We start from the raw sequence: 14,676 nt of genomic DNA, 5'->3' as shown, positions 1-14,676 counted from the left end.
GGCCAGGTCAGACCCAAACCAGGGGTCAGGGGCACAATCCAGGTTTCACCCGAGGTAGAGACCCCAGAGTACCTGAGGCACCCCAGGGTGCGCATTAGCAGGTAAGACAGGAAGCAGCACTCCCCGACTCCTGGATGCAGCATCCCCAGTGGTGTCATGTCCACGGTGGCAAAGCACAGCCCTTTGATACTGCTTTCTGACCTCGTATAACCAGGCAGAAGATTACCATTTTTCAAAACAGGCTGAACAGATTTTTAATTCAGTACATGTAATGGGCAAAGCCTGTATGAGCAGGCAAATATGCAAGATTTTTTTTCCCCAAGTTTAGTTTCAGCTTCATGACATCTCTCTTCAATAAACACTGCAAAGTTATACAGAGACTGACCACATCAGAATTCTCAAGAGTATAAATTGTTTAAAATGACTTTTTGCAGATACAAAGAAACCACAACTATAATCTCTGCCCCTTCATAAACAAACAGCAAAGTTACAATAACCTAATTAAGTTGTTTCAACAAGTGCAAAACAGCTGTCTCCTATTTATACTCCTGTACTGACAGAAGTCTTCTGTAAAGCGAGGCTTGATGTTTGTATTGCAGACTTATCCATCAGTTCTTGGTGACTTGTTCATGGCCACTTGTCTTTGCTGAGCAGTTTTCACAAACCTGAGCAGATTGATAATGGCAGCAGGTGTCACTCCAGGTATACGACTAGCAGCTCCAATCTAACAAGCAAGACCACAGATGGACATAAGTGATTAACAGCAAATCAAACCTATTTTCATCCTGCACAGCTCAGTTTATAAAATATTTCCGTAAGTAAATCTTTTTTTTTTTTTTAATAAACTTACATACTTTCTTTAAAGATTTATATATTTTTATTAGTAAAGCACATTTAGAGGGAGGAAGAAACACTTTCTGTCCGCTGGTTCATTTCCAAAATGGCTGCAACAGCCACAGCTTGAGCCTAGCCGAGCCAATCTGAAGCCAGTAGCCAGGAGCTTCCTCCTAGTTTCCCAAGGCACAAGTTCCCAAGGCTTTGGGCCATCCTTGACTACTTTCCCAGGCTACAAGCATGGAGCTGGATGGGAAGTGGAGCAGCAAACCGGCACCCATATGGGATTCCTGCACGTGGAAGACAAGGATTTAGCCACTAGGCTATCCTTTCAAAACCATCCGGTAGATAAAAGGAAATGTGCTTACTACTTATGTCATTTTACAAATGGGAAACAACCTCAGAGAATCTTAAAATGATTATGTGAGATCACATACTAAGATGATAGAGTGCCTACCTTTTCTTTCTGCTAAAATAAGAAAAATTATAATATCTTTCTTCAACTATAGGCATGCAGTCTAATTTGAAATCTCTGTGATCAGACGTTTTTCTAATAAGGTATAGTGCTCAACAAACCAACATCTGCAGTAGTGTGGGGGTACCAACCCCAAATTTTAATCCATTAACATTCCTGTATTGTATTTTTTACATTTCAGTGTATGAATATGCACTATATAGGGTATAAAAACAAAATGCACTCATGTCAGTTTTGGCACCAAGAGTTTGTGGCATAATTTATCAGACATTTTCACATGTTGGAATTGAGGCTACATGCCTGGGAACTCCTATGACCAACTGAATGTTTTGTGATGATAGAAATTTTCTATAGCATTTCTACCTTATTAATGCACGGCCTAAGATGGCAGTCACTAATGACATATGGTACTTGAAGAGTAGCTAGTGACATTGCAAAGCTGAAATTTCACATTTCATTCAGCTAACGTTAAGTGGCCAAATTTGGCTTGGCTATCAGCCATCATGTTGGGCAGTACAGTGTAGCTTATAATTATTCATAAAAACACATCCCCAAACTAAAAAGACAGGATTATAAAATGTAAGGCCTATTTCACTGGTTTCTACAATGACTGCGAAGAATACTATTTTTTTTTTTAAAGATTTGATTGTTTTTATTGGAAAATCAGATATACAGAGAGGAGGCGAGACAGAGAGCAAGATCTTGCGTTTGATGATTCACTCCCCAATTGAGCACAACGGCCGGTGCTGTGCCGATCTGAAGCCAGGAGCCAGGAACTTCGTGCAGAGTTCCAAGGCTTTGGGCCATCCTCGACTGCTTTCCTAGGCCACAAAAAGGGAGCTGGATGGGAAGCGGGGCGGCCAGGATTAGAACTAGCGCCCATATGGGATCCCGGCACGTTCAAGGCCAGCACTTTAGCCACTAGGCCACCGTACCGGGTCCTAAATATGTTCTTTAATTTAATGAATTACTGCTACCAATGTGGTGATGTAGCACTTCCATTCTGGCTTCCTCCTAATGCATGTGGGAAAAGTGGCAGAAGATGGCCCAAATGTTTGAGCCCCTGGTACTTCCTGTTGACTTCTGCCTGGTACAGCTGTAGCCACTGTGGTCACTGTGAGAATAAATCAGTGAATGGAAGAATCCTGTTCCCCCAGCCTCTCTCTGTAACTCTTTGAAATAAATAAATAAATAAATCGTTAATTAAACAAGAACAAATACTAGGGGGCAGTTCAATTCCTAACTGTTCCACTTCTGATCCAACTCCCTGCCTGCTGGTTTGGGAAAGCAGATGATGGCCCAAGTCCTTGGGACCCTGCAATCATATGGGTCGAGACACCAGGATGCTCAGGGATCCTGGCTATGAATCAGTTCAGCTCCAGCCATTGTGGCCATTTGGGGAGTGAACCAGCAGACACAAGCTCTTGCTGTCTCTCCTTCTCTCTGTAAACCTACTCTTTAAATAAAAAAAAAAAGAAATTTTCTTTCTAAAAATTCATTTATTTATTTTATTATGGGGAAGTCAGATATGAGACGAAGATCCTCTGTCTGATGATCCATTCCCCATGTGGCAGCAATGCTAGGAGCCAGGAGCCTCCTATGGGTCTCCCACGCGGATGCAGAATCCCAAGGCCCTGGGTCGTCCTCAACTGCTTTCCCAGGTCACAAGCAGGGGGCTGGATGGGAAGCGGGGCCGCCAGGATTAGAACCAGTGCCCATATGGGATCCCAGTGTGTTCAAGGAGAGGACTTTAGGTGCTAGGCTACTGTGCAGGGCCCAGAACTTTTTTTTTAAAGGTTTATTTGTTTTTATTGGAAAGGCAGATTTCAGACAGGAGAAAGATCTTCCGTGCACGGGTTCACTCCTCCAACGGCCACAATGGCCGGAGCTGAGCCCAGTCATGGATTTTCTGTCTTCACAACATTTATTAGAAACCAACAACCAGCTACACAAAAGATTTATAATTTTTGTTTATGCATATGATTGTGCACATACACATGAGGCACGGGGGGAGCTCTGGTTCCGCTCTTGCTAGGGGTTTCCTGCTATGGAAACTCTAGGAAGGTTTCCAAATAGTGATCTGAAAAGCATTGCGTGTATTTTAAATTTCCTGTGCCTTTATATATAAATATCTTTTTAAAGATTTATTTATTTTTCTTGGAAAGGCACATAGACAGAGGAGGACAGAGAGAGAAAGATTTTCCATTCACTGGTTCACTTCCCAAACGGCCGCAATGGCTGGAACTGAGCCTATCGAAAGCCAGGAGCCAGTAGCCTCTTCCAGATCTCGTACACGGGTGCAGGGGCCCAAGGCTTTGGGCCATCCTCGACTGCTTTCCCAGGCCACAAGCAGGGAGCTGGATGGGAAGTGGAGCTGCCAGGATTAGAACCGGTGCTCATATGGGATCCCGCCACATGCAAGGTGAGGACTGTAGCCACTAAGCTACTGCACCAGGCCCACTTTATGTGCCTTTTTAATCCACCCAAATTTAGACTAGTTTGCTTTGACAGTTCAGCACACGGTTTAAAGTATATAACCAAACAATTTTTGAATTTCAATTATTTAATTAGATGAGGCTTCTATTACTCCTTGCAGAGACATACCAACATGTATCATGTAGAGAGAGACCTGAGAGGTCTCAAATTCATGAAAAATTTTGCACAGATTCCATTGTTTCTGTACCAAAATAAGCTTAATTCAATTTGTCCATGAACCTTCTGAAGTACCTTCTTCAGTTATATGGTCAAGACAGCCTCCAGGTGTAAAAAGAACTGGGTCTTCATTTGGAACTTGCTCTATTCCACTCTCCGTTTGCTTACCGTCTGTGGGCGAGTGAAGTGTAGCTTCTCCCGGGCTTCATGGGACAAAGAAACATCCTTGATAGTCAAGTAATCCAGGTCTTTCGGCAGCTGGAGAGCTTCATCCTGCTGAGCTTCCTTTATCTCTTGTAGCTGAAGGAGCACTACTGACTCATAGGTGGCTGGGGAATGAAATGAGACTTCTGTTGTGATATGCAGCTGGACCAGTGCAGTCTTTTCTACATGTAAAGAACTCTGCACATATTCTGTCACTCAATAATCAATACCATGAGACAGGTTGGGTGGGGGTTGCCTTTGGCAAATAATGAGATTGAGGCTAATACAAAAGGAGTACCTTGCATATATAACATGCTTTCTAGCAGCATACTATATGTTCTTTTCATTTCAAACCTCTGGAAAATAAAAGATAAAAAGCTTGCATTCCTTTTCAGTCCAAATCCTGGCTGGAACAATTCCTAATAGACTGGGCTTGATTTTTTTTTAATGAAATTAAATTTGATTTTTAAAAAATGTTTATTTGTATTTATTGGAAAGTCAGATCTACAAAGAGAAGGAGAGAGAAAGATCTTCCATCCGCTAGTTCACTCTGCAAAAGGCCACAACGGCCAGAGCTGAGCCAATCCAAAGCCAGGAACCAGCAGTCTCTTCTAGGTCTCCCATCTGGGTGCAGGGTCCCAAGGCTTTGAGCTGTCCTACCTGCTTTCCCAGGCTACAAGCTAGGGAGCTAGATGGGAAGTGGAGCATCCGGGACACAAACGAGCACCCATATGGGATCCTGGCACATGCAAGGCGAGGATTTAGCCATTAGGTTATTGTGTCAGGCCCTAATTTTTAGTTTTAAAGATAGAAAACTCTTCTAAGAAAAATGGTCTCACAAATTAGCTTCATATGAAGTTGTAATTTTAAAAACAAGAGATACTTAGTTGACAGCCCATAATAAATAATCTTGATATTGAGAATATAATTCAGGGCACGGTGCACCTTGAAAACACAGGGATCCCATATGAGTATCATTCTAATCCCAGCAGCTCCACTTCCCATCCAGCTCCCTGCTTGTGGCCTGGGAAAGCAGTGGAGGACGGCCCAAAGCCTTGGGACATTATACCCACATGGGAGACCTGGAGGAAGTTCCTGGCTCCTGGCTTCAGATCGGCACAGCAGTGGCCACTGCGATCACTTGGGGAATGAATCATTGGACGGAATATCTTCCTCTCTATCTCTCCTCCTCTCTGTATATCTGCCTTTCTAATAAAAATAAATAAATCTTTAAAAAAAGATTGTAATTCAGCAGTTATTTTATAAATCAAGCATTCTGCTTTTAGAAAAACTTAAAACCTGTGTTTCATGACCTAAGCTGAGGTGGTCTTTCTGTCCCATACAAGAAAGGCGTTGCCTGAATTTCTATTAGCTTGACTTGCAACCAGAAAATCTCTCTGAGTCTGGCTCTACGAATGCCCTCTACCCACGGCTACCTGTTATCATTCTGGGTCTCACCTTCTTTAGAGATTGCCACAGTTGGATCAATAACTTCTTACAAGGGCATGGTGCAGTGGCCTAGCAGCTAGTCCTCATCTTGAATGTGCTGGGATCCCATATGGGCACCAATTCTAATCCAGCAGCCTCAATTACCATCTAGCTCCCCACTGTGGCCCAGAAAAGCAGATGAGGATGACCCAGAGTCTTGGGACCTTTCACCCGTATGGGAGACTAGGAAGAGCTCCTGGTTCCTGGCTTCGGATTGGCACAGCACTGGCCATTGCAAGTCATTGCGGGAGTGAATCACTGGATGGAAGATCTTCCTCTCTGTCTCTCCTGTTCTATATATCTGACTCTGCAATAAAAATAAAAAATAAATCTTTGTTTTTTTAAAGATTTATTTGTTTTTATTACAAAGTCAGATATACAGAGAGGAGGGGAGAGAGAGAGAGAAAATGGGGCTGCCGGGATTAGAACCAGCATCCATCTGGGATCCTGGCGCGTTCGAGGTGAGGACTTTAGCCACTAGGCCACCCTCTAGGGCCAAAGTAGTAATCTTTTTTTTTAAAGATTTATTTTATTTTTATTGGAAAGGCAGATATACAGAGAGGAGAGACAGAGAGGAAGATCTTCTGTTCGATGATTCACTCCCCAAGTGAGCACAACGGCCGATGCTATGCCGATCCGAAGCCAGGAGCCTCTTCCGTCTCCCCCTCGCAGGTGCAGGGTCCCAAAGCTTTGGGCTGTCCTCAGCTGCTTTCCCGGGCCACAGGCAGGGAGCTGAATGGGAAGTAGAGCTGCCAGGATTAGAAATGGCGCCCATATGGGATTCTGGGCGTGCAAGGTGAGGATCTTAAGTACTGCGCCACCACGCCGGGCCCCAAAGTAGTAATCTTAAAAACCACTTTGCATGCTTGGCGTGATGCCTTAATGGCTTAATCCTTACCTTGCATGTGCAGGCATCCCATTTGGGTGCCAGTCTGTGTTCTGGCTGCTCCACTTCCCATCCAGCTCCCTGCTTGTGGCCTGGGAAAGCAGTGGAGGACGGCCCAAAGTCTTGGGTATCTGCACCCACGTGGGAGACCTAAAAGCTTCTGGTTGCTGGCTTCAGAGCTGCCTGACTTGGCTCAGGTGTGGCTATTGTAGCCATTCGGGGAGTGAACCAGCGGATGGAAGATCTTTGACTCTCCTCTGTAAATGCTCATTTCCAATGAAAATAAATAAATCTTAAAACATACACACATGCACACTCTTAGTGTATTGCATTTTAACTCAATGTAAACCCCAAACAGACTGTTAGAGCTGGTATATATGCCAGAGTGTTTAAAAGACAAAGATAACCAGTAGTAACACTGGCTGAAGGCAAGCTTTCCTTTGAATAAATTTGTGCTCTGGATTATTTTGACTTGAATCTGATGATTCACTGAACAAATACCACAAATAAAGTTTAAAACATGTAATTTAATCAGTATTTCCTGTTGATAGCAGCCCTAAGTGTTTAATAAGTAATTTTTCTCAGTATAGAAACCGTGGTGGTAAAATAAAAGGTCGACATTATTTCCCGTGCATGAGTGTACTACCAGAGCAAGTTCCTGGTGAGTTTATAAACTTCCATGGCAGGATGCCGTGTAGCTCTTAGGTCACTGCAGGTGACAGACCGCCCCGGAAGCGAAGGAAACAGCAGCACTAGGAGCAGTGCTACGCTCTCCCCGCTCTGGCTGCTACAAGAGGGATTCTGTTTCCTATCTGAACAGCACACCGTCATCCAACTTTGCCTGCCCCACTCCCTACACATTCCTATTCCTTGCCTCTTCCATTACAGACTTCTACCCCTGGAAAAACACCTATCAGCATGCAAAAGGCAGTCTCATGCTCAGTCTTATCATTTTGTTTATGTCTGAACTCTGTTATGATGAAAAACTTAAAAAATGTAATGCAATCACCAACACATGGCCTTTGGCAATTGATACACTGACCAAGAGTGTGAGAGTTCATCACATGTTGCACGTAGGGGCACACTCTAAATCTCTTTGCGTGAATCAAAATGAGTACTTATCAATGGTAGAAGACAACCCATACGTTGTCAAAGCATAAGAGCGTATTGCTTTGCCCACTGTTACACTATCAGATGAAGAGAATGCCCAATGTACAAAATTAGTTTTTTTTTTTTTCTCCAAGGAGAGCTTTACTGTAGCACATTTCAATTAAAAGGCACAAACAAAACACTTCAGGATCTTGTTAAACTGCAGACTGTCAGTATGAATGACATGGAGCCTGAGACTTCACATTTCTGAGAAGCTGAGAGGAGTGGCAATGCTGCTAGCTGGAGAGCAGCCTGTGAGCAGCGCAGCGCCCAACACCACGCTGGCTGTGTGCGAATGATGGCTTTTCTGGGCACAGAGCACTGAAGGGGCTTGCTGTCCTTTCATAGCTTATGCAAATGCTAAAGGCAGTACATAAGTATCTTGGGCAAAAAAGATGGTTTTCTACCTTCTATTTTCAGTCTTTCGGCTAGTTTTCTACATTGAATATACTTCTTGAAGAGGTCTGGAACAGCCTTGGCCAGAGACTCCATGTCAACTTCCTCATGCTTGAGAACATCTAGAGCGCTGCAAACACACAAAAGCCACATTAGCGGATACTCGTATCATATAAGGCAATCTTGCAGCACGCCTCTGGGCCAATACCAACTCTGAGAATGAACAGCTCCAAAAGGTCATCTTCATGTTCCTCCGTGCACACAGCAGCAGCACCTGTTACACAGCATGCCCTCAATCAGAGTTGACATTTGATTCTCCCCAACTCCTTATCATGAGAAGTAAGCTGTTAATAGGGTGATACGGCTATCATCTGTCCTCCTGTTCATGCAAAGAACTGATTTCCTGATGTTGCAGGTGGTAGCTTTATCCACTACTCCACAATGCTGGCCCCTCAACCATATTCTTCTTCCAAAAGTGTTTTCACTATTTGGGGGCCCTTTGAGATATTATATGAGGACCCGGCGCAGTGGCCTAGTGACTAAAGTCCTTGCCTTAAATGTGCCAGTTCTAATCCTGGCAGCCCCGCTTCCCATCCAGCTCCCCGCTTGTGGCCTGGGAAAGCAGTTGAGGACGGCCCAAAGCCTTGGGATCCTGCACCTGAGTGGGAGACCTGGAGGAAGTTCCTGGCTCCTGGCTTTGGATCGGCATAGCACCGGCCATTGCAGTCACTTGGGGAGTGAATTTGGATGGAAGATTTTCCTCTCTATATTTCCTCTTCTCTGTATATCTGACTTTGTAATAAAAATAAATAAATCTTTAAAAAAAGAAATCTGATCTGCCTTTCCAGTAAAAATAAATAAATCTTAAAGAAAAAAAAGGGGGGGGGGAGTGGAATAAACACAGCAATAAATGGCCTGTAGTTGGACCCACTGTAGGAAAGGAGAGAGCCTGGGGTCAAGTTGGTACAGGAGTGTGGTATCAAGAGGGAAGACTCAAAAAGCAGTATAAATGAGATTAGAATGTTCAAAGAAGCACCAGCACTTCCAGACTAAACATATCTCAACTTTCTGTCACTCGTTTGATCTCAGCAAGTGACAATAAGTTTTTTTGGAAGCTTCACCTGATCTACCTGTAGCTTTAACACTTTGGCATCTTCTCATGGTGACTAATGGAAACTGCCTATCCCATGCACAAAAATGGGATTACAAACTTAAATGTAAGCTCTAAAATGCTAAGAAACTTGAAGAGAGCACACAGGAAAGATGTATGACACCAGATTTGGCAGCGATTTTTTGGGTAGGATATTGAAAGCACAGGCAACGCAAGCTAAAGCAGACAAATGGGAGAGGTCACAGCAAACTTCACGTCTTCACATAGCAAAGAATACATCAAAGTGAAAAAGCAGCTTACACAAGGTGAGGAAATATCTGCAAATTATACATATCATCAGGGACTAATACCCAGGATCTATAAGGACCTTCTGCAACTCAGAAACAAAGGACCTAATTAAAAACCTGGGGCAGTTGGACACAGGCATATATGGCAGTACCTACAAACACCACTTGGAACTTCGGCATCCTACATGAGTGTCTGGGCTTCAGTGTGGCTCCACGTCCACTTCCAGCTTCTTGCTAATGTAGTGTGTACCTAGGAGGCAGCAGGTAATGCCTAAGGAGGCTGGGTCTCTGCCACCAATATGGGAGACCCAGACTGAAGTTCCTGACTGCTGGCTTCTGCCCTACCTGCAGCAGAAATTTGGTAAGTGAACCACAACTAGGAACTCTCTTTTTTTCCCCTCCCAGCCCCTCTCTTAAATAAACAATAAAATAAAAATTCAAAACAAAAGCAAAATCAAACAGAAAATGCTAATGTGTTCGTGAGCTCCTGAGGAGGCTGGAAGACTCATGCACTGCTGGAGGGGCTGTAAAAATGTGCAAGTGCTACAGAAAACAGTGTTCCCGAGACTTCTCAGCAACTGACCGTAGGGTTCACTCTTTTTCTTTGCTTTTAAGATTTATTTATTTTTTCTGAAAGGCAGAGCAGATTTATAGAGAGGAGAGACAGAAAGATTTTCTTTCCAATGAAAATCAATCCAAACGCAGGAGCCTGAAGCCTCTACAGGGTCTCCCATGTGGGTGCAGGGTCCCAAAGCTTTTGGATGTCCTCCACTGCTTTCCCTAGCCACAAGCAGGGAGCTGGATGGGAAGTGGAGCTGCTGGAATTAGAACTGGTGGCCGTATGGGATCCCAGTATGTGCAAAGCGAGAATTAAGCCAGTAGGTTATTGACTGGGTCCAATTAGTCTACATCTTAAAAATTTTATTATCATTTTCTTAAAAGACAGATGCACAGGAACATACACACATACATGAAATAAAAATATCTTTCATTTGCTGCTTTATTTCCCAAATACCTGGAATACCCAGAGATGTTCAGACTAAAGCCAGGAGCCTGGAATTCTCTCTGGGCCTTCCATGTGGCCTGCATGAGCATAAGCACTTGAACCATTATCTCTTGCCTATTAAGATGCATTAGCTGGAAGCTGGACTAGAAGTGGAACTGCTGGACTCAAACCAGCACTCCAATGTAAGATATGGGCATCGGACGTGGCAACTTTAACTTTTGCATGACACACTTTAAAAAAAAAAAAAAAGATTTATTTCTACTGGAAAGACAGATTTACCCCAGAAAAGGAGAAACAGAGAGAGATTTTCCAATCTCTGGTTCACTCCATAGATGGCCACAATAGCCACAGCTGGGCCAGTCTGAAATCACATGCCAGGGCTTCTTCTGGGTCTCCCACATGGCTGCAGGGGACAGAGCAATGGGCCACCCTCTGCTGCTTTCCCAGGCACATTAGCAGGGAGCTGGATAGGACGTGCAGCAGTTGGGACCCGAACTGCCACCCATACGGGATGCTAGTGCCACAAGCTAAGGCCTAAGCTATCATGCCAGAGCACTGGCCCTGATCAATTTCAAATGTTGTGTAAGTAATTTTATTTCCACCTATTTAAACTTCCTTTTTTTTTTTTTATTAACAGTCAATAACTGTCCATATATTTGGAGTACAAAGATATAACAAACACATGCAATGTGTGCTGACTTAAAACAAGTAGCATTTATGTCTGGGGTCTCGGAACTCCTCTTTCTACTCATTAAACCCATATACATATTCTTAATACTGAAGATGAATGAGCTACATCTAAAGGATTCTGAAAAGGAACTGAAGGCAAGTTACATTTATTCAAAATTTTAGATAAGGGCGAGTGTTGTAGCACAGTGGGCAAAACCAATGTCTGCAAGTCCGAAGTCCCATATGGGTGCTTGTTAATGTCCCAGCTGCTCCATCTCCAGTCCAACTTCCTGCTGTCCTGGGAAAAGGCAATGGTAGAGGACTCAGTTCGCTGGTCCCTTGTGAGTCCTGTGGGAGACCAGGTGGATGAAGCTCCCGGGTTCCGGCTTTGGCCTGAACCAGCCATGAGCACAAGCGCTCTCCCTCCCTCTGTGTAACTCAAACAAATAAATAGATTTATAAAAATAAAATGTTTAAGTAGAGGCTCTACAGGTAATGTCACTGAAATGATCTCATTTTTCTGTAAAAAAGTGAGAAAAGCCTATATCAAATGCACATACCTCACAGGCTGACTTCTTGTAGCACTTATAGAAGCCTCTGGGATTAACTTTTTCCACTTACAGCTTGAAAATTCAACGGATTTCAGCACAGAAATGCCTTCTTCTAGAGAAGATTTCATCCAACAAGCTTTTTCATATCGTTGCTGGGACACACAACCAGCTTCCTCATACCCTAGGATACAGTGAGGAGAAATAAATTAAGAAGCTTTTCTGTTGTTTATTTTGTTTTGTTTCTTAAAGATTTATTTATAAGACATAGTGAAGGAGACAGAGAAGCAGGTCTTCCACCTGCTGGTTCACTCCTTAAATGGCAATAATGGCCAGGGCTGAGCTAATCCGAAGCCAGGAGCTTCTCCCTGACTTCCCACATGGGTCCAGGGGCCCGAAGATGTGGGCCATTCTCTGCTGCTTTCCCAGACCATAAGCAGACAGCCAGATCAGAAGTGGAACAGCCAGAACATGAACCAACACAATATGGAATGCTTGTGCTTGCAGACAGAGGATTAGCCTATTACGCCATCATGCTGGAACCAAGAAGGTCCCTTTCCCAATTTTTATTTTTAATATTGTTAAGAAAGATTTTTGTTTGTTTTTAGAGATTTATTTGTTTTTATTGGAAAGGTAGATTTACGGAGAGAAGCAGAGAGAGACAGAAAGATCTTCCATCATTTGTTCACTCCCCAAGTGGCAGCAACGACTGGAGCTGAGCCAATCTGAAGCAAGGAATCAGGAGCTTCTTCCAGGTCTCCCATGCAGGTGCAGGGTCCCAAGGCTTTGGTGCCAATTTCCACTGTTTCCCCGGCCACAAGCAAAGAGCTGTTGGGAAGTGGAGCAGCAGCGATATAAACCAGTGTCTATATGGGATTCTAGCACTTGCAAGGCAAGGATTTAGCCATCACATGGCCTATTTCTTTTTCTTTTTTATAATAATTTATTAACGGGGCTGGTGTTATGCAGCTGTTCAGCAGTGGGTTAGGCCATTGCCTGTAATACAGGCTTTTCCTATCAGCAACACTTCAAACCCCAACTAGTCCACTTCTGAACCAGCTTCCTGCTAATGTGCCTAAGAAAGCAGTGAAAGATGGTCCACATGCTCCTATAGGGAGCACTTGGATGAAGTTTCTGTGGCTTTTGCTCTGGCCCAGCCCTAGCTGTTGTAATTTGTGTGTGAGCCAGCAGATGGAAGATCTCTGTTTCTTATTCTGTAACTCTGTTTTTCCAAAAATGAAAGATCTCTCTCTCTTTTTTTTTAAATGTATTTTATTAGAAAGGCAGATTTACAAAAAAGGAGACAGAGGGATGGAGGGCTAGAGAGAGGTAGAAAGAGAGAGAGAAAAAAATCTTCCTTCTACTGGTTCAATCCCGAATGGCCACAATAACCAGAGCTGAATCTACATGAAGCCAGGAGCTTCCTCCAGGTCTCCCACATGGGGGTGCGGGGGCAGGGGTTCAAGGACCAGAGCCAACCTCTGCTGTTTTCCCAGTCCATAAGCCAGGAGTCAGATGGGAAGTGGAGCATCCAGGACAGGAACAAGCACCCTTATGAGATGCCAGCAGTTGTAGGCAGAGGATTAACTTGTAGCACGAGTGTGCTGCCCACACAATAAATTTTTTTTCAAATATTATTTACTTGAAAGGCAGAGACAGGGAAAGAGACCAAGATATTCCACTTGGAGATTGGTTTCCCAAATGTCTGTAAGATCACAGCTGGGTCTGGACAAAGCCAGAAGACTGGACTTCTATCTAGGTCAAACACGTAAGTGGTAGAGGCCAGGTACTTAAGCCACCATCCACTGCCTCCCAGGCGCATAAGCAGGAAACCAGGTTAAGTGGAAGTGCTGGGAATGAAACTAGCCACACTGAAATGGAATGTGGGCATCCCAAGCTGCAGCTGAATTCACTGTACCACAACATCCGTAAGAGCTTTCAAAGAGGAGTTAATCAGTTCATGGCTCAGTGTGTTTACCTCGGAACGTGAGCCGGGTATCAGCATTATCCGGACGCAATGACAAACGGAACTCTACTCGGCTGGTAAACATGCGGTATGGTTCATTGGTCCCCAGCGTTGTGAGGTCATCGATCAGGACTCCGATGTAGCCTTCTGTGCGGCTGACGACAAACGGAGGCTTGCGGCTCACACGGAGACTGGCGTTGATCCCAGCTATCACACCCTACAAGAGGACTGAAATGTTTAAAAGGCCATTATGGGCTGAACAAAAAGCTATTCTACCAGAACACTACAAGAAAAGGACAGCACAGGATAAGCAGAAAGCAGACTGTCCACGAGGATGTATATGGGTCCCACAAGGGACCCATATTTTTTCTGAATATTTAGCCTGCTTACATTTCATTGTTTCAGAAACACCTAGTTTTCCTGATGAGCCTGAGGGCTAACTTAAAAAAAAAAATAATGTAAAAAAAATTCACATGAGACTTTTCTAGATTTTCTCACCTATTAACATACCCATTTATAAGAAACAATGTAATTTCCAATAAAATTGTTAAAATAACTTACTTATCTTTTTAATTTCAGAGACAACACAATTAATATAGTCAAAATACAATACCAGATCTAGGAATCTGGAAAATAATAATAGTCACAGGTGTTTTTCTTTCTTTTTTTTTTTTTAGGTTATTCATTTTTATTGCAAAGTCAGACATAGAGAAAGGAGGAGAGACAGAAGACCTTCCGTCCGATGATTCACTCCCCAAGTGACCACAATAGCCAGAGCTGTGCCGATCCAAAGCCAGGAGCCCAGAGTCTTCCAGGTCTCCCATACCGGTGCAGGATCCCAAGGCTTTGGGTCATCTTCTACTGCTTTCCCAGGTCACAAGCAGAGAGCTGGATGGGAAGTGGGGCTGCCAGGATTAGAACCAGTCCCCATATGGGATCCTGGCATGTTTAAGGTGAGGACTTTAGCCACTAGGCTGCCATGCTGGGTCCAGTCAGGTGTTTTTT

General features: G+C 43.8%; 1 protein-coding gene across 1 annotated transcript in view; it reads right to left on the bottom strand.

Moving 5' to 3' along the window:
- Positions 1 to 319: 319 nt before the first annotated feature.
- MTO1 (mitochondrial tRNA translation optimization 1) overlaps positions 320 to 14,676 on the bottom strand; it is a 29,146-nt gene continuing 14,789 nt past the window's right edge. Inside the window, exons 8-12 of the mRNA XM_040983633.1 lie at positions 13,684 to 13,888; positions 11,718 to 11,889; positions 8,096 to 8,214; positions 4,130 to 4,290; positions 320 to 724 (exon numbers count right to left, since the gene is read on the bottom strand). Coding sequence (XP_040839567.1) covers positions 602 to 724; positions 4,130 to 4,290; positions 8,096 to 8,214; positions 11,718 to 11,889; positions 13,684 to 13,888 — 780 coding nt within the window. The 3' untranslated portion in view covers positions 320 to 601. The remainder of the gene's footprint in view (positions 725 to 4,129; positions 4,291 to 8,095; positions 8,215 to 11,717; positions 11,890 to 13,683; positions 13,889 to 14,676) is intronic.

Source organism: Ochotona curzoniae, unplaced genomic scaffold (assembly GCF_017591425.1).
Source record: "Ochotona curzoniae isolate NIBS_2020 unplaced genomic scaffold, NIBS_Ocur_1.0 contig_3819, whole genome shotgun sequence".
Classification (NCBI taxonomy): Eukaryota; Metazoa; Chordata; class Mammalia; order Lagomorpha; family Ochotonidae; genus Ochotona; species Ochotona curzoniae.
The sequence above is the reverse complement of the archived record's forward strand: the minus strand, read 5'-3'. Positions and strand labels throughout refer to the sequence as shown.